This window comes from Meleagris gallopavo, chromosome Z (genome assembly GCF_905368555.1).
Source record: "Meleagris gallopavo chromosome Z, MGAL_WU_HG_1.1, whole genome shotgun sequence".
NCBI classification, from domain to species: Eukaryota; Metazoa; Chordata; class Aves; order Galliformes; family Phasianidae; genus Meleagris; species Meleagris gallopavo.
In genome coordinates, this window is record NC_139435.1 from 21,476,740 (window position 1) to 21,496,806 (window position 20,067).

The 20,067-nt window shown below is 39.2% G+C and overlaps 1 protein-coding gene across 8 annotated transcripts in view; it reads left to right on the forward strand.

Moving 5' to 3' along the window:
- MAST4 (microtubule associated serine/threonine kinase family member 4) overlaps positions 1-20,067 on the forward strand; it is a 287,688-nt gene that overhangs the window by 204,743 nt on the left and 62,878 nt on the right. For 7 of the 8 annotated variants that reach the window (XM_085214175.1, XM_085214169.1, XM_085214170.1 and 4 more), the window contains one exon: positions 9,117-9,205. In XM_085214175.1, coding sequence (XP_085070301.1) covers positions 9,117-9,205 — 89 coding nt within the window. Of the gene's footprint in view, positions 1-9,116; positions 9,206-11,122; positions 11,214-20,067 lie in introns of those variants that run through there. The other variant, XM_019610418.2, reaches the window with a different exon arrangement.

The window sequence follows — 20,067 nt, forward strand, 5'->3', positions numbered from 1 at the left end:
CACTGTCTTACAGCTTTTCTGGTGCCCTGCTTGCTAGAAATTAGAAAATGTCAGGCTCTTTTGTTCCTAGTAGGTTTGATCTGTGAATGTAATTTTTCTTCATTTTTTTCTCTGGCATTGATTATCCATTCACATGTTGTTTTTTTCAGCTTGGTGGTATTTGCTAAAGGTTTAAAGAAAAAAAAAAATTATTTAACATACACTCTTCTGTAGTTTTGATAGGATGTGAGCTACCAAATCTAGCAATGGAGAACACTGAGTCCTATCTGGAGTAATTACTGATTTAAGTAAAAAATGAATTCCTATTTAGTTATAGAAGAAAGAAGTTAGGTATAGGTTAGGGATTAAAACAGAAGGCTGTTACTGGATTTGAAAGTGAAACCATAGAAAATCATACAGTTTACTACTCTTGAATTCTAGGATATGATTAATTTTATTGCAATTATATAAAATGATTTAAAAGAAAATCTCAAAAACAACTGTCCTAATAATCGTAGTATGGGGAAAATATTTCTAGGGCTTGTCTTTTAGTGGCTTTTCTCATGAGGGGAGTTTCTGGCGAGTGTATAGAGCAGACACTTTCATGTGATAAACATGTTGAGCTCTGCTGTGTAGACTTCGGTTTAATAAGCCTCTGATCCTTTTTTTATGAAGGTAGCATTAGCAATGTAAATTGTTTTGACGTATGTACAAATTGCAAGGAGGTTGAAAGTAAAGTAAAACAAAACTTTTGTAGCAGGAAGTAGAGCAGACTAAGTCGTTTCTTCTCCTTTCTCTTTCCTACCCCCAGATGAAAGTAGGTTGATTGTTTCTGAGGTACTTCCTAGACAACTGTTTTGTCACTGAGGCATCAGAGCTGTTAGGCTTTTTTTATGTGTAAATGTGTCATAATTTCAGACAGTCGTAGACTTAACCCTTAGAAACTATCACATGTGCTCTTTCAGCCGCAAGAAATGCTCAGAAAGGCCACTCTGCTATTTGGGGAACGCTCTCAATGTTACGAGGAGGACTGTCTATCTCACCATCTTAACACACCAACCCAATGAAAGATAGTGAATTAAGAGCAGCGATGCCCATAGGACTGCTGTTGGGAATGGCTGTCAGCAAGGAGAAAGCTGAGAAAGCCAAGAGATGGGAGGTCTGAGTGGAAAACAGAGCAAGAAAGCTGTGAAGATTTCAGTATTTGGATAAGCAAGTCTTCTGTCAGCAGTTTGGAGGCATGCTCACTTTTTATCTTGGTTCGGAACTGTGCTGGTCTCATTTTTAACTGAAGTTACAAAAAGCTTGGGGTTTGAGCTTAGCTCTCTTGCGGTGCTGCAGCAGCCTGGAGACTTTGCTGTGGTTAGACTTTGAGTCTGGATGGATGCTATTCAAAAGAAAAATGGCTGGAACATGACCCGCTTTGTCTTTGTGGATCTTGTTTTTGTTTTTTGGAAGAGCCAAATTGGGTAAAAGTTGTGAGTAGTTGGCCTAGTTGGCTGGGCTGTTTGTGGTGAGTGTGGAAAAGGCCTTGCTCGAAACATTTACATCAGCTACGGGTGGAACTTGTGGAAATCACACAGCTGCCCACTCCTGAGTCTGGACTATGCATGTTGGGAGCAGCAGCAGCCAGAGGCACCAGCCAGCACCCAGACTGAGGACAGATCGAACAGCAAGTGCCATCAGTGACGGGCTGCATGAGACAGCAGGTCCAGAGTAGTAAAGCAGAACTGATGCCAGTGAGGGTGTGTGGGGGGCAGTGCACAGCACACTACTGTGGTAACTGAGCTTGCCTTGTTTCTCCCAAGATATTAACAGTGGGCAAGGGGGAAGCACAGGCAACGTCCTGTCCCCAAAGTAAGGGGGTTTGAGGTGAGCACCACAGCATGGTGAGAAATATCTGGCCGCATCATCATATCCTGAGAGATGTACCACGGGCCTGCAGTCAAAATCCAAAATCTAGAATAACCTTTGTTAATGTGAAAGTTCTTTAGATGGCCAAAAGCATGGTGAGATCTGTGTCCTTAAAACCCCTGCCCTGCTGTGGCTGCAATAGGGATGCATTCTAGTAAGTTATTTCCTGTCCGATGCAAATGATTTCTGGCAGAGCTATCTGCAAGCAAGTCAAGGCACTACCTCATTTGGTTAGCATCTCAAACTTAATGATGCTTTTATCTTCATAGGTGTAATATATGACATGTTGTTTTTAAGGGACAGTAGTTAAGTGTTATAAATCTTCTTCTGTGCCTCTCAGTTGCTCTTTTTTTTATGTAGGTTTTTCTCCCTTTTTTAACTTCCCAAATTTTGTTACGGAAGTCATACTTAGTGGTGAGTCAGGCGATCCCTGTGGATTTTCCTCTGATTCTGGTACTGTCTAGCTATTTGTCTTTTTGTTTTGAAAGAGAAATGTTTACATATTGAGGAATTTGTTGTATGTCACAGTATGATAGCATGATTATTTTCAGCTAATAATATGGTTTGTATCTCTTCCCAAAATAAAAATAAAATTTAAAAAAAAAATGAAGCAGCGGCAGAATTAATCATTCCCATGGATGAGTTCTCAGTAGTTTGTATGATACAAAGTATCAGAAACTGCATATTGAGGATAAGGGAGCAGAGTTTTGCAGGAGTCTGGTTTGTAATCATGGGTGTTGTGGCCTTCTCTGCTGTTTTCCCATGCACTGTTCATAACAGGTTTTATCTTGTGTGCAGCAGTGCTATGGATATTGTACAACTATGGGGGTTAGAAGTTAGCCTAAATACTCAATCTTGTGTCAAATAATAAAATACTTGTCTCTAATCAGTTGAACTGTTTCAGGTTTTATTTAGGAAGCAGCTGAACAGGCAAATACAACATTTTAGGTTTGCAGGGGAGATTTGGATTTCTTGAAATACTGTTTTTTTTCTGTTTGAAGAGAAAAAAAAGTGTGATCAAAATTGCTAGGAGTAAAAAGCAATCGCTAATGCAAAATATATTGAACACAGTAGCTACATTAGGCAAAGGCATAATTGTGTTTTTTTGTGTTGCAGTGCACTATAGAAGTGTAGATTTCTCTCACAGCATCAGAGATCGGTCTTTGTGACAGAGTGTGACGAGTCCTCCATAGGTCTAAACAGAAGAGATTTGGAAGATTTTTTTTGCAGTTTCATGAATTGCCTTGGCAGATTTTTCTCCACCAGTGCTAACTGATGTGTGTTTGAATTCATTGACAGTATATGCAGAGGGTGATCACGTGTTCAGCTGTTCTCCTTTCAAGGTTAATTTTCACCATATTTTCTTCCTAGAAAAATGAGGAAGAATCTGAGTTTTCTTTCTTTGTTATTTGGGGAAAGTAAAAGTTTTGATGTGTAGGAAGCTGGTAGACATCAGTGACTGCAGAAAAGCAGTTGTTAGATGTCTAGTATGGGTGTCCAGTTTCACTCAGGTAGCAGTCAGAACTGAAACATTCACAACTGTATTGGAAAAAAATCAAGACATGCTCTGCTAAGCTAGTACTGCAAGCGACTTTCCTTGTTTGTTATGTTTTGAAAGCAGTCTTCAAAGTATATAACTGTCTTCATTCAAGTTGACTAAAGCTTAAATAGCTGGTGGTGGCACCTAACAGATTCTTTAATTCAGCCTTTAAGTTAAGAAATTTCTCTCAAAATTGGAAACTAGTGCTTCCTTACTCTGCACTCTCCGTTAGCTGTAGGGCAGCACAAGAAAGCAGATAGCTCTGTGTAGAGTTAGTGGGTTTTGCTTGTGTAACCCTAAATCCTCGGTATGCATGAATAAACAGTCTTGGTTGGTTTGCTCTCTTTTAAAAAGTGATTTAGGCATGAAACTGCTTTAACTGCACCCACGTTGCATCCTGATTTTCTAAATCAGAAGATGCATCATCAACCTTAAAGGTTCCTGTTGGCAAGGAACATATCATGTCTTCACTGCAGCTGTTGCATTCTTTTGAGTTAATGCCCCACAGATCTTCTGTGGATGATGGAGAGCTTGGAAATGCTCACCAAACAGCCCTTTAATGGAGAAGACTTTTTTTTCTGGAAAAGCAGAACACAAATCAAAAGCAGTGAATTCCTCATTATAGAAGTTTATATATATATATATATATATATATATATATATATATATATATATATATATATATATATATATATAAAATTATATGTATATATTTATTTTTTTTTTTTTCACTTAAAGCATAGTGTCCTGTTGATTCTTCAGTGTTGCTGTTCATGAACTTAACTATGGAGTTAGCTTCAAAATAAGTTAAATATAACTGAAATACAACTTAAATTACTCCTCGTTGTATAAGCAAAGTGGCGTCATCTGAAATCTTGCTAGGGACAGCACATTCCTCCTAAGGTAGTTTTCAGCCCTGCAGTTTTAACAGCAAAAAGATTGTAACACTTTCTTATCCCTACATCCTTTATGCTAGTGCTGATCTTGCACTATGAGCCTGTCTTGTATCTATGCAGTCACGCTTCGCATTCTGGGTACAGCAATAACTTATTTTATTTGCACTTACATTAGCAAATAAAACATTTATTTGCAGTCTTTCTTAAATAGGAGGTGTGCCCTTTTAATCTTTACTTTCACCTAAATGTATTATACTGATAACAAAATTAGGAAGCTGTGTTGTGAAGTGCTGTGCTCAGCATATACCATGAAAGGTGGTGAACTGTCATGATAGCTTGTAGTCCAAATCCATCTTCATTACACGTGTTAATATTAATAATTAAGGTGTTGAAATGAGATCACTGTAAATGATTAAAGCTATGAAAAGCATGGCAAGAGGCAATCTCTATAAATATGTCCTTTTTAATGTATTTTTTTTTTGTAGGGGTGGGGAGTGGAAGCAATTAACCTTCAGTGCCAGTAATTTGCTCACATATTAACCCTCTCTCTGAAGAAGAATCTTTCATTTTTATGCGTGCTTCTTACTGCCATTTTTTGATTATCAGGAAATCAGAATTTAATATTTCAGTTCACAGAATCACAGAATAACCAAGGTTGGACAAGACCTTCAAGATCATCCAGTCCAACCACCCGCCGATCACCAATAGTACTCACTAAATCATGTCTCTCAACACAAAATCCAAACGTTACTTCTGGATATGGTACCTGTCCCGAGTATGTGACTGGAAGAACTGTTTCCCTTTCAGACTTGCAGCATACTTAGTGTTTTGAAGAGCTTAGTGCAGCTGTAGTTTAGTGGCCATACTAGTGCTTCATGCATTGCTGGTGGAGGTGTAGGTGTTCCCATCATTACTGCCCAGAGGGCTTTTGCCTGAAGAAAAATGGTAGCTGTTTAAGGAACAAAGTAATACAGCTTCATGCAGCTGGATCCTGTCTTTCAGCAGCTGTAATTAACCCTTGCTTTCTGAGATTAACAGAGTTCAGTGCAGAATACTTTTTACTTAATGTCCTCTTCTTGCTTTATCAGGCAGTGCTTCTCATGGGAAGCGTTCATCTGTTGCAGTTGGACGGACTCAGAGGTCAGAGCGCTCACCACTCCTGATGGCAGGGAGTGAGGGAGGAATTACCCAGCAGTGAGAAATATTGTGTGTGGGCAGGGAATGTTGGTGGCAGAGAGCAGGAGTTAAAGCGATGGGATTTGGGAACCAAATAGGAAATTATAAATTGGATTCCATGATAAGGAACGGTGCCAGTAGCCTAGGGCACAGCTGGTAGGATGTAAACGACTGCCAAACAGATAGTGGTTAGAAGCTTTTCAAGTTGTGAGGAACAGGCTCAAGTCCAGGAAGGATCTTCCTGGGAAAGAAAAGAAGAAAAAATGCAAACTTTCAGTTTTCATTTTGTGTACACCTCAATTTTAGTTAATTCTGTTTAACATGTCTGTATCTTCTTGGAAAAGTTATTTTTTCTTCAGTGCTTTAGACCGTGTGTCGTATCTGCTGCCTAGCTTGCTGCTCTCTTCTCCATGCTCTTCTTCTCTTCTCCATGAATCCAAGGCTTAGAGAATTGTGTTTTGAGAGTGTAACTCTCTGTGTTCTATCAAGGTTTATGTTTCCCTAGCTTAGAATCCCTGTGGATGTTCCTGTGCTGTATAACTTCAGTGTAGACAGAGAAGCTTTCTTTCAGAGCTGTGTCTTAACAGTTGGTTTATCTTGTCAGATTTGAATGGAAAATATATGAAGGCAATAGAAGAGAAAAGTTGCTTGATGAGTACAGAAACCCAGAATAAATGATTTTGTCTGCATAATGGCTCTAACTTTTGAGTTTCATTTGTTTACTGAAGACTGCTCTTTCAAGACTAATAAGTTTGTCAGTAATGCTTTGCTGTCTCCTTAATGGGACTCTGCTTCCTATTTGCAGTGTTCTAGTATCTTAGGTCGTTTTTCAGAGCTCCCCAGAGATAGCTTTTTCACCCACAAAGAGCCTCTTCTATTCTAGCATTAGTCTTGAGAAAGGAGTTGTATTTCATGAGTTATACAGGATAACTGCATTCAATTTCAGAATCCGTGGAGCAAAATAACAAAGCTACAGGATGAGCTTTAGCATGGATTTGTGTTTTCATTCAGTGATTCACTTTTTACCTTAGGAGGAGGACAGGCAGAGTGATGGTACGTTGGTGTAGGCTGCCCACGCAGCTGGTAGACTCACCGTCCTTGGAAGCGTTTAAGGAAAACGGTAGATGTAATACTTGAGGACATGGTTTAGTGGGCAGATTCGGTGGTAAGTGGACTAGATGATCTTAGAGATCTTTTCCAACATTAAAGATTTTATGATTCTGGGAGCTATATATCCTAGATGATATGTTAGAAGTATTGTGCTAATTTCAACTGCAGAATGTGAAGTTTGAATTTTACTGTAAAAGTGAATAGGGAGAGTCTTTTGCATGTGAAATTCTGTCGTAAGCGATAAAACTCAACTTCTGCAGTTGAATGTAAGTGGTACAGATAAGCATGTCTGGAATTACCTATGTAACAGAATCAACCATGTGTGCATGGGGTCTACAATTTCAAAGTAATGGTTGGTCAGTTAAGGAGAATCATCTGCGGAATCTCTTTTACTGGTTATCTATTTTAAGGGATGATTTCTATTTTAAGATGATTAAAACATATCTTTTTTTGTTGAAGATCAGAATCTCAAGTTTGCACTTGCAGAGCGGCTGCATGTCTTGTAGTGGGGTCTCATAGCCTTAGACTGCAACCCAGAAGCTGTATTGGTCATCACACCATAACGGAGAGATGCAATCTGTTGTGTTCTTTAACAAGTTTTTAACGAATACTGAAATTTTCTGCTGGATTTATTTTTGGATTGCAGAATTACCAGTTGACAATTATTCCTTTTTTCTTAAAAAATATGTAGCAGCTAAACTGAGGCTTGTCATAGTATGATATTAAAAAATTATTGAAAGTACAGTGATATTACATGAAGTCAAAAGGAAGAATTTGGACTATTCTTAGATAAGAGGACAATCAAATGTAATTCTTCAGCTGGATGATATCTAGAGATGACATGAAACAAGAAGACTTTGGAATTGCCTAATAAAATATGGAGTATTTGCTGAAGTTCTGTCATTGAAAAAGTAGGTTACATAGAGAGTACATTAAAAATATTTCTCGTAAAATAACCTAATTCAGGAAGATTCTTTAAAATGTGTGTTCTCTATCATTTGAGAAGATTTATCTCTTCAGTCAGCTTAGGAATTGGAGTGCGTTTCTGAAGTTTTATGTGAATTTTTTTTCTGTACTTCAGATGTTACTTCTTCAGTCATTTTTTGTTGTCTGTTCTTACGTAGATCAATTGTTATTATTAATAGTTATGCATGAGTTAATGTATAATTCGCTATAATAATTAAGTGATATGGTAGTTAATTAACTTGTAAAACTGGTATGGCACTTCTTCACAAAACAGTTTTTTGAAGGGATGCTGGTACTAGTGTTTGACATTTTTACATATTGGAAATAGTCTGTATTTTCTCTGCTTTTGCTTATTTTTTTTTTTTTTTCTTTTTTCCTCCTCCCTGCTCAGGAAATTATTTGGATTAGTTTTGACCCTTTTTCATTTATGCGCTTACGCTGTTTTACATGATCCCCTCTTTTGCATTGTAGTCAGTTAGTGCCATTCAACTCAATTGAGTATTGCTTAGTGGCTATTACACGGAGATCAAATGTTAGAAAGCTCATCTTTAGAGAAATTTACAAATAAGATCTCAATACGTCCATCTTATATTGATGAAGTGGTTCTTGTGTAAGAATCTTTCACTTTTTTGTGGTTTTGAGGTTTCTAGGCCTTAGCAGACAAATTTTCTGGTTGAAAATCTATAAACATTTGCATATGCATTTAAGTTTTTATAGTTTGTCTTTTTTACTTGAAAATGCTGTTTTCTTTGTGCATGAGTGTTTGAAATGTTGAGGATTCATTTTATGATTGTAGTAGCTACAGTAAACAAGGGAAAATAAAACATCTCTAAAAAAAAAACCACTTAAAAATTGTGTGGTATATTTAAGAAAAGTGTGTCCTCTCAAGTTTAATAGATGCATTAATTTACTATTTATCTTGCTTAATGATCCTGTGATAAGGGAAATTAGTAGCTTTGCAGATGAAAAATGTGTGAGTAAAAAAATGCATTCATCTTTGTAGGCATCATCTGTTTCATTGACAAAAGGCACAGATGCGAAATTTATCTCAATAATTAAATTTATAATTATTGGATCATAGATTGATAAATCATTGCTCTTCCTGGCTCGTAAGTTGGAGCTACAATTCGTATAACAGAAATACGTTTAATCATTAATAGTGATTATAAGCTGAGATTTTTCTAAGATTGTGCTTGTATGTTTTTATACATTATTTAAAATGTAAGGCAGAGAAGAAAGCTGCAGATAGGGAAGAGGATTTTGTTAACGTGCTTTTCTTTGTACAGAATGGCAGAATGTGCAAGCTTGAAAAGTTTCTACTGTGCTTTTCCTTTAGAAACTGCTGTCTTTGCCATTATCGAGTATGTTCAAGGCTTCGTGAACTCATACAAGTACTACAAAATCAGCAATAGCACTGATTTTTAATAGGAGGCTGGGAAGTGAAAGAACAAACGAGCAAAAAGTCAAAGTGTTCATATGTGATGTGTGATGTATTTCTGATGCTTATGGCTTTTTTGTCCTCTTTTTCCCAACAGCTGTAGAACAAGCAATCGAAAGAGTTTGATGGGCAATGGCCAGTCTCCAGCTCTGCCTCGACCTCATTCACCTCTCTCAGCACACACAGGTGAGTTTTGTATCTATGCTACTGCTGGTGTTATTAAATCCTTAAAAATCCTAAGAAAAGGCAAATGAGCTAATTCTCTACCCCACTGCCCTTCCTTCCTTTGTTGGTAGTAGTGGGCTCCATAAGTGAAAGTAAAAAGGCAGAAAGGCTTCACAGTGACTGAGAATAAGGGGGGTGAAGGGGAATAGTTAGAGATAGTTTATAGAAGCAAGAATATAGAACTTGTTAGAAAATAAGGGATGGCAGACTCTGTGACTGGGATAGTGAAGGGGATGAAGACCATAAACATAAGGGTTTGAGAACAACCCGAAGACTTTTGGCAGGGAGGTGATTAGATGCCCACAGAGCATGAAGAAAGCGGTTTGGGGGGATGCCCCCCCTGAAAGCTCAGAAGTTTACAGCGAAAATGGTCAGAAGCCTTTGCAAGGAAGATGACAAGTCTTCATCCCATGACCCACTACGTACGCACAACAGGCGAGGGTCTGCAAGCTGATGAACTCAAGGGGGTGTAATGAATGTGTATCCGAATTCTAGGAAAACTATTGATTATGTATTAGTTCAGCCTGTATCTGTAGCATGATTTTTCCAGAAGGTGTGCAAGCTAGGCGGATCTATCCCCCTTGCACCTGGTGCTTGTGCAGCACTGAATAAATCATAGCTGCTTTGTAATTACCTGCTTACTTGGGTGACAGAGTTTGATTCCGCACGTCAAAACTGCATATTATTCTATCCAACTTTCTGTTAAGTTTAAATTCAGAAGTCCATACATGTTAGGCTATGGTGAAAAGCACTCCAGAGATATGTAGCACAGGTCATGCAGCTTTTTTGTTTTTCATGTTCTTATGCATATTCTCCAATTCCTTATCAGTGTGTATTACAGTATGGAAAGATTATAAAACAGCTTATAACACATGGTAAATTTAATGGAGTTGGTGAGTAAAGTATTACAGCATTACAGTGTTTTTGCTCCTTAGGATTTTTTATGTTAGACACATTGCAAGAAATTTCAGAGCTTCATTTATCACATTCTATTTTGCTTCTAAAGCATCTGAAGCATTTAAGATTGAATAAAAAGTCAGTAGATTAGGGATATTATTGATGCAATTGTCCTCACTTTTCATATTTTTAGCATATGAAAACACATTTCTTCAAAGAATTATTCTGTCATGTTTTTTTAGCATTGGTTGTAATGACATTCTTAAAATCCCATAACAAGCCTTGTGTTGGCAGTGACACTGATTGCTGTTCCTGGATGATAGAAGATAAAATGCGGAGTTCTATGTATGTTTTTCAGGAAGGTGTTGAGTTTAGTGAGACACTTGCAGTTTTCTAATGGAAGTGACATTATTAGAGAAAATAGAGTGATTCTCCTCAAACTGAGCAGCAAGCTATCACAAACAGGAATACAGATGAGATCATGAAAATTTGTGAAGAGTTCAAGATAACATGCTATGTGCAGTTTCTCAAACCATAAAACAGAAGTAGAGTAAAATACTACATTTGGAAGGAACTTAAAGATCCTTTAGTCCAACTCCTTGATTATTTGAGATCTAATCAAAATTTAAATGTATCTTGAGCACTGACAGACACAGGACATCAAACACCTTACTAGAAAGTCTATCCAGTGTTATGCCACTCTCACAATAAATAACTTTTTACTGATGTCCAGTCTGAATAGTACTGTTGATTTCAAAACTGTAAGCAAGCCACTCTAAAAGTAGAAAAATGATAGTATTAAAGTAAGTTAAGTGTAGGCTATTCTTTTCTACTAGCTGAGCAGTATGTGCCATGTTTTGAAAAAACTGCTGTGGAAGCTTGGCAACTTCTGCAGTTCCATAGGGTCGTATAATAACTTAAGGTGGAAGTGACCTTAAAGACCATCTAGTTCTACCCCACTTGGCATGAGAAGGGACATCTTTCACTACATGGGGTTACCCAAAGAGTTTGATGGGCAATGGCCAATCTCCAGCTCTGCCTCGACCTCATTCACCTCTCTCAGCACACACAGGTGAGTTTTGTATCTATGCTACTGCTGGTGTTATTAAATCCTTAAAAATCCTGTATAAGAAAAGGCAAATGAGCTAATTCTCTACCCCACTGCCCTTCCTTCCTTTGTTGGTAATAGTGGAAAAACTGAAAGGTGAGACAGGCTCCGTAAGTGCTCATCCAAGGCTCATCTGATGGAGCCTGGATGCTTCCAGGGAGAGTGCATCCATACTTTCTCCGGGTGACCTGTTTCAGTGCCTCACTACACTCATAGTGAAGAATTTATTCCTTATATATATTTTCCTTCTGAAGTTTAAAGCCATTGCCTACTGTTGTGTCACTGCACTCCCTGACAAAAGAGTCCCTCTTCATCTTTCTTTTAGGCCCCCTGAAATACTGGAAGATCTTTCTGGAATCTTCCCAGAGCCTTCTCTTTTCCAGGCTGAACAAGCCTGGTTCCCCCAGCCTTCTTTGTAGGAGAGGTGTTCCAGCCCTCTGAGCACCTTCATAATCCCCTCTGGATCTTCTCCAACATCTCCAGATCCTTCTTGTGCTGGGGGTCCCTGAGCTGAATACAGTACTTCAGGTGGAGCTTCTTGAGTAGAATAGAGAGGAGGGCAGTGATCTTCCTTGCCTTTATGGCCACTTTCATACAGCCCAGGACATGGTTGGTTTTCTGGGCTGTGAGTACAAATTGCTAGCCCCATCTGGAGTACTGTGTCCAGTTTTTGGAAACGGTCCAGAGGACCGCAAAGATGATCAGAGAGCTGGAGCACCTCCCCTGCGAAGGCAGGGTGAGGGAGCTGGGCTTGTTCAGCTGGAGAAAGCTGCAGGGTGACCTCATTGCAGCTTCCCACTACCTAAGGGGAGCCTACAAATAGGAGGGGAATCAACTCTTTGAAAGAGTTGATAACTGCAGGACAAGGGGAAACGGTTTTAAGTTGAGGTAGGGAAGATTTAGGTTGGATATCAGGGGGAAGTTCTTTACAGAGAGAGTGGTGAAGTGCTGGAATAGACTACCCAGAGAGGTTGTGAATGCCCCGTCCCTGGCGGTGTTCAAGGCTGGGTTGGATGGGGCCTTGGGCAGCCTGGTCTAGTATTAAATGGGGAGTTTGATGGCCCTGCCTGTGGCATGGGGGCTGGAGCTTCATCATTCTTGAGGTCCTTTCCAACCCAGGCCATTCTGCGGTTTCTCTATATCCTGCTGTATTTATTCTTTTCGGGAGTTTGTATCCGAGTGTTGAGTTCTCCAAATTAGAGAGGCCTCCTTAACTCCACTGAGACAGCCTGATTTATCTGCTGTCATGCTTGATGATTTTTAAGATCTCCTTTGACTACATCTGCAAAGTAACTAATAGTGGTGAAACGTTACCGGAAAAGTTCACTAAATCAGAACGACGTTTATTTTTGCAGTCTGCACAAGACATTCTACCAGGAGCATGAATTACAATCCCAAATCTCAGGTGAAGATCACCTTCAGAAAAGATAACCATCTTCTCACTTCTTTTTAATCTCTAATTAGTGGTTAGCTGTTGGAGAACAAAAAAAAAAAAAGAAAAGAAAAAGAAATAAAAATTGAAACAGGAAAGATAGAGGGAAACAAAATAGTTTCCAGTTCCAGTTCAGCAAACTAAATGTGCAGTGTAGGACCTGTGCTGGCATTCAACAGAAACAAGATTTTTTAATTAGACTATCCTTGGCTGAAGTGTGATAATTGCATGCACATGTGGCAAAAGTCCTAATAGGATTATGCAGAGTGTGGAGGATCTTGGAAGGAGATCCTGGTCCAGATACTGTTTTTGTGCATGTTGTCAGAATTCAGTTTTGTGCAAGAAGTCTCAGATTGCTGCAGGTTCAACAGACCAGGCTATGAGCAGCGGCAGGCAGGTAGCTTGTCGTCATGTGATACTGCACCGTTCTATTCCACTGGGCTATCAAAGGAAAAAGGTATTGACGCTTGCCATTCAAGAGGCTGAGTGTAACTGATGATAAAGTTAAGACCTGGAGCCACTAAATATTCTTCCAGTTCTCGATTGTCTTGAGAATTTTCTACCCATCTCTGAAACTTAGTTCATTGTATCTTACGATGCCTTATTGTCCTGGTTTCAGCTGAGTCAGTCTTTATAGCACAGTGATGTTTGATCATTGCTGAGTGATGGGAGCATGCCCTGCGCCGGGCCAGGCTGCTCAGTGGGGAAGAGCCAACCACAACAGTCCTCTTGGTGCTCAGTGTGGAGCTCTAGTGGTTGTGATAATGACAGATCTGAACAGAGCATGTTAAAACAAAACTGTTGTAGGTGTTGTTGTAGTAGTTTAACAGTTTCTGCTGTTCAGAATGTTTTTTTTTGTTATTAATTTTTTTTCTTTTTTTTTGAAATCTTAGTATTTGCACAGAACCATATTAAGTACTTACTTGTGATATACAATCCTGCTGCATTATTTACTATTTCTGGGGGCTGGATTAAGATTATCATTCACCTATGTGGTATAACACTGTTTCGGAAACTAATCTGGTATTTCTATTTAATGTTGCAGTCATCTTTGTGTTTTAGGAGGCATATATTGGAAACTATGAATTTCACTCTTTACTTTGTCGCCTGGGGATTCAGGCTGTGGGGGAGACAAGTGGGAATGCTCAAACCAGCATGTTAAAATTTCTGTGCATACTGATAGTGTTACAGGTTTAGGAGTTTCTCCCAGTGATCTGTCCTGGATGAATGGTTGGGAGTGTGGGAGGGTATGGTCAGGCACCTAGAACAGTGGACACCATTAGTGTTTTGGAACTTCACCTCTAAACAACTGCAGAATCCTGAGAAGCTGGGAAAATATTTGAAAAAGGTGTGCTGTTGCCTTGACAGTCTTAGAGAGACTCAAATCACTACAATGTTCTATGGCCTGGCCTACTCCTCAACATTTTTTTATTTGGCATCCTATAGGGAAAGAAGTCTCTGGGTCTGGTGGCAATGTAACTGGCCCTACATTTGCTCCAGCCACTACTCCAGGCCTTGCAGTTTAGTCAGATAACCAATCTGTGCCAATCTTTTCTCGTCTATAAACAAGACAAAAAAAGTATCTGCAAAAGTCAGCTTGTTTAGTAAGAACAGAAATGCCTACTAAAATGAGGATAGAAGAATAAGATCAGGATGAAGCAGTGCCATCATGGTGACGGGAGGAGGAAGAGTCAGAATTCATAACGGAGGCAGTAACTTTCTGACCACTAATTATGGGTGAGCTGCAAGATACACAAAAAGATTTCAGCCATTATCCACATGAATACATTGTCACCTGGCTGCTCCAGTACTGGGATAACGGGGCCAGGAGCCTGGACTTACTGGGCAGCAAAGCCAAGCAGCTTTGGGAAAGAGGATGTTACAAAGCAGTGGGAAAAGGAACACAAACCTTCACCCTGTGGAGTCAACTCTTGTCATCTGTGAAAGAAAGATATCCCTTGAAGGAAGATCTGATATGTTTCCCAGGTAAATGGACCGCCGTAGGAAAGGCTATCCAGTAACTGGAGGGTAGTAGCTGTACAGGAGATGATGTACAACATTGATCTGGATGATGTAAGGCTTTGCACCTGAATCACAGCAGCTCCTACTAGCAATGCAAACTGAGGACAACGGGACTAAGCACAGCTCTACCAAGAAAGACTTGGGAGTCTGGTGCGTGGCAATCTGCATGTGAGCCTGCAGTGTGTCCTCACAACCCAGAATGCCAGCCGGATCCTAGTCTGCATGTTATGGTGGTGATCCTACGCCTGTACTGTGTGCTAGTGAGAGATCCGCTGAAGTACTGTGTCCAGATGTCGAATTCTCAGCCCCTTTATGTATTGAAAGGCCTCATGTCTTCTTAAAACCATTTTGGCTTTGGTTTCATACCGTGAATGTGTTTCTTGCTAAAGTACTCTAGGCATCTCTATGATGCCTAACCTAACCTCAAAGAAAGCAGGGAATTTGTACGAGATACTGTTGTTTAAGTTGACCAGGTTTTTGACTTCAGGTTTGTTGCATCTCGGTCATTACTGCATGTACTTGTTCTTTATTGGAGACTAATGAAATTGAAGGGAATCAAAGTTGTCTGTCAGACTCTTGAAAACCTACCTAGTTTCTATTAATTATTTCTATTAATTATTTCTATTAATTATCTTCAGATCTCTGCAAGTACTGTACTCTACCCTTCTTAAAATTGTTCGTATTGGTTGGAAATTCCATGCTTTACAAGTACCCAAATTCAGTATGTTCGTACCTTGCTCCATGAAGATCGATTTTACACCAATTTATTTCTCTTGTTGGGAGGACAGGCAAGATTAAGGCATATATTGAGTTACCTCTGCTTGCATTCTATACCTGAGGTAAGTTCTTTTGGGATAATTAGTTTAAGGGATGTGTTTTTAGTCCAAGACTTCACATCTTGAAGAGAAGAGTGTTATGTATCTTTAGTATCAGTAGAAGTAAGGTATATAAAGGCATACTGTGAGTGTGAAGGTGGAGCTTTATTAGTCAGAGTGCACTGAATTAATACTCATCCCAATACTGCTGGCTTTGCTGAGGAGTGTTTTCATCTTTGGTGATCTGTGCAACAATCATTTTAGAGATCAAGTTGCTCCTTCAGTAACGTGTCATTATTTCAGACTTAATAAAAGAACTCAGGTTGCTGGTGCATAATCACAGTGATTTGAGTTGGACCTATCCAAAACCAGCGTTGCGTGTAGTCTTGCTCTATTCTAATGAGGAGCTTCTTGAGCATAATTGTAAATCTTTCAGAATATTTTCAGTGCTTTTTATAACCACACTCTTCACTGCAGTCCTTTTTTTTTTTTTTTTACAAGTTCAGATTAAACAGGCCATTCTCTAACTTAGACACCCTTTGAGGAGGATTGGTGGTCTAAGTTTAGAATTATGCAAATTTTCCTGTATGAGAAAATCATGTAGACATCTCAGTGCACTTTATACCTCTTCCCATTCTCCTGTTACAATTGTTTGAGATGGGGATAACTGAGGATTGTTCCTACAAAGCAGTCTGTTACTAATCTTTGTATGTGCAAGCTGAATTGGGTAAACCCTGAGTAGTTGCATAAAGGTTTTTAAGTGCTTGTCTTACCTTCTCAATATTTCTCAGATTCACATGGTTGGATAGGGGAAGTATATGTGAGATGACACCACAACAATGAAGTAAATACATTGTGCAGTAAATACATAGCACCCGTCAAAGAGGGAACAGTTTGCTGCTGAAGTCTTTTGCATACATGAAAAGACAGTAAGATTTCTAGAGTAATTTCAACTATCACTACGTGAAGTCTTTCTTACTAAAATAGAAAACAAATATATACTAACAACACTTCTTCAGGTTCAAACCTTGTTCATTAAACTAACGGTCTTATCTTAGTTATTTGGATATCCTTCATGTTTAATATCTGGGTTGAAAGCCTCTAGGCCTACTGAAAGGTCCTATTAGCTTTTGCATTAACTGTGAATGTATTCAGAATTGTGAGAGGCAAAAGGTTGCAGTATCAGCTTGGACAACATCTGGTGCCCTAGATGCTAATGGACTTTTCCAGATGAATGCCTGCTGCTGCGTAGGTCGGTCATCTGCACCACCCAGCCTTCGAGTGAGTGATTGTCATCACAGCAAGTCAGGGCGTTCAGATGTCCCCACCTCAGCAGTCACAGAAGCTTGTTCTTGTGGGTGATGCTAACCCCTGATGATTAATAATCACGTGTAGTGCTGTTTGATTTTATCTACTGCAGAAATGGGTTTTAACTGTTAGGAGTAATGCTGTCAATCTTGTGTTTCTTAATACAATGTTCCGTGTAGTGTCACTAAGAAAACAAGTACTGGGATAAGAATTGCAAGTAGGAAATGGCTTAAAAAAGAGGAGGTGAGTGTGGTGCAAAAATGAAAAATCATGGAATCATAGAATCTTTTGATTTGCAAGATACTTGGACTAAATGTTGCAAGGTAGTTGGACTAAAGGTCATCTAGTCCAACTCCCCTGCAATGAACAAGGACATCTACAGCTAGGTCAGGTTGCTCAGAGCCAGGTCCAGCCTTACTTTGAATGCCTCCCAAGTACGGCACATCCACCACCTCTCTGGGCAGCCAGTTTCAGTGCCTCACTCACTGCTCATATTGTTAAAAAAATAAATAAAAAATCTTCTTTATAACCAGTCTCACCTCTTCTAGTTTGAAACTATTTCTCATTGTCTATCACTACAGACCCCACAGAAGAGTCTGTCCCCTTACTTCTTGTAGCCCCCTTTGTATACTGACAGGCCACTATTGGTCTCACCAGAGCCTTCTCTTCTCCAGGCTGAACAGACCCAGCTCTCTCAGCTTATCCTTGTAGGTGAGGTATTCTATCCCTTGGATCATTTTTGTGGCCCTCCTCTGGACACAGTACTCCAGGTGAGGTCTCACCAGCACAGAGTAGAGGGGCAGGATCACCTTCCTTTTCCTCCTGACCACACTTCTTTTGTGTCCAGAATACAATTGGCTTTTGGGGCTGTGCGGGAGCACTGCTAGCTCATATCTACCTCACCATCCACTAATACCCAAAGTCCTTTTTGGCAGGGGTTATAGAAAAATTGCAAAGGTTATCAGTACAGTCCTCAGGTTTTGGCCAAATGGTAATCTTTTTCTAATGGACATTGGAAAAAAAAACTTAATTTGTTGATGAAAAGTTAGAAGACATCCAGTAGGGACCAGGTTTGGGAAACTCTATTGAGGTGACTGAATTTTCTTGAGATCTATAGTAAAGAGATTGAAATAATAACATGCAGCCTTTTTGTGCTGGAAGACCAGTAACAGAAATATCTACTACTACTTAGGAATTTAGAGAAGTGGAATCAGATGCTATTTGCAAGGGTGAAACTGGTGTATCTTTCAAAATCAAATCTCAGAAGATTATGCAAAGCAAGTAATTTTCAGTTGAATCAGGTAAGGTTTCAGGCCACTGAACAGTGTTGTGGTTAAATTTTTCCTGGATTGCTTCACGTTGTCATGGTTGTGGGACCATGGAGAAAGAGAAGCTAGTATGACTGAATGTGAGACTTTATCATGGAAGGCTAACAGACTGCTACTTACTTGACTTAGCAAATAGAGGACTGAAGAGCCTGTTCTGTAGTCTAAAGTGATCAGAGCTGTTTTGCAAGGAATGGGAAGAGAGATGTGTATTGTGGTATATCCCAGAATGTAAGGATTCCTGAAGAATCTTCCACTAAGTATGGCAGTGACAATCTCTACCTTTCCTATGGGATTCAGTAAATCTATGCCTAAAGCAAAATTTCAAGGCCCAAGAAATCTTACTTGTACATGTGGTTCTTTTTTTAGGATTTTCAAGGTCTCGATTTTCCTGGATTCTTAACTTTGTATGTGTTTTCTGTCCACAGTACGTAATAACACGTGCTGGCTTTACTGTGATGTATTTGAGGCTAAGAAGGGTCTCTCTTATATGACTTCTGTGCTGTTCTGCTTAAGCAGCAGTCTGTAGAGGTTGTGTTTTGGGGAAAGGATTAAGTTTGTAAGTGAATGTGTAAGGGAGTGAAGCCTTTGTTTTTGTGGTGAAAGTCAGGAGTGCTAAAAGCTAAAGTTTTTAATTTTTTTTTTTCTTTAAGGGAACTAAAGCAGTGTTTCAGTTACTCTGACTGTTATCATATAGAGAACTATAGGAACTGTTCTGCTAAAATTCAGCTTAATATTATTTAGTCTTGTTTTGGGGCGTGCTGTCAGTCCCAGAGCACTTTCTCTGTTTGGAGATTAGGAGGAAATAGTGAATGGTATGTTAACATGTAAATTCAACTAAATTTCAAGTTAAGTGCTATTAAAACATAGCACTGCTGGTATTTTAAGTAGGTGAGTAATGGTCTGATTGTGAAAAGAACCCTCTGTTCTTCTTGTGAACACTGTAGGTGTAATTTGTGGTTTCCTCCTGTTGTCTATTGTTTCCTGGTATACTGAAAGCAGGAATTGTACTGTCTTATCAGTGTAAACTTCAGATTTTTTTCTGGGCCTATGTTTCGGTGTTAATTCCAGCTTAGCGGAAGTAAAATAATAGATACAGCTTTCCTAATCCTTTGTGTCTAGCCTAATGCTAGTTTCTCTTGGAAGAAGTGAATGCTACTGAACCAGCCAGGAGTCTTCAGTGACAACCAGGATAAAACAAACCAGCTGCAAACCATAATAAGGCAATTCAGCAAAAAGTGTGCATAGAGAAGTTTGACTTGGCAAATGGATTTAAGGAGCTTGCTAACCTTCCTTTCTGCAACTGAGGCATGAGGCATAATTAATTGTTTTTGAGATAGCGCTTTCCTCTGTGCAGATCTCAGTGGAAACACCTGCAGAAATAGAATGATTCTGCTGCCCAGCTCTGTATGCTGCTGACTGGCAGTTTGTTGGAGTATGAAATTCAGATCTACGACTATTGATGTTTTCTTGTGTACTGTTCACTTCACAGCATGCATTCACCACCAAGTAAACAAACATAGAGGAACATGACCTCTTGTTACATTGTGCTGCTGTGCTGTAATTCATTTCAAAAGACTTTCAGATAATTACATCAAGACTTCAAACTTGAGCTGTCTTTGAGCAATCGGGAGTTTATGATTCCAATTATTGTTAATCTTTTATTCACTCAGTACTAACAAAGTGCTTGTATGAGAATTTCTTTGTTTTCTAAGTAGGCTGCTATTAAAAATACATCACTGTAACCTTTTAAAAGGATTTAAAATGTCTTCCCTCCGTGGTAAAGGCACAGAACCTACTGACTAATGACAAAACAATTGCACAATTCAATTAATTTATGTTTAGTGTTCTTAAGAATAGCTGATTGCAAAATGAGGCACCCTATGTATTGTCATGAGTTAAAAGTATTGTTTTGA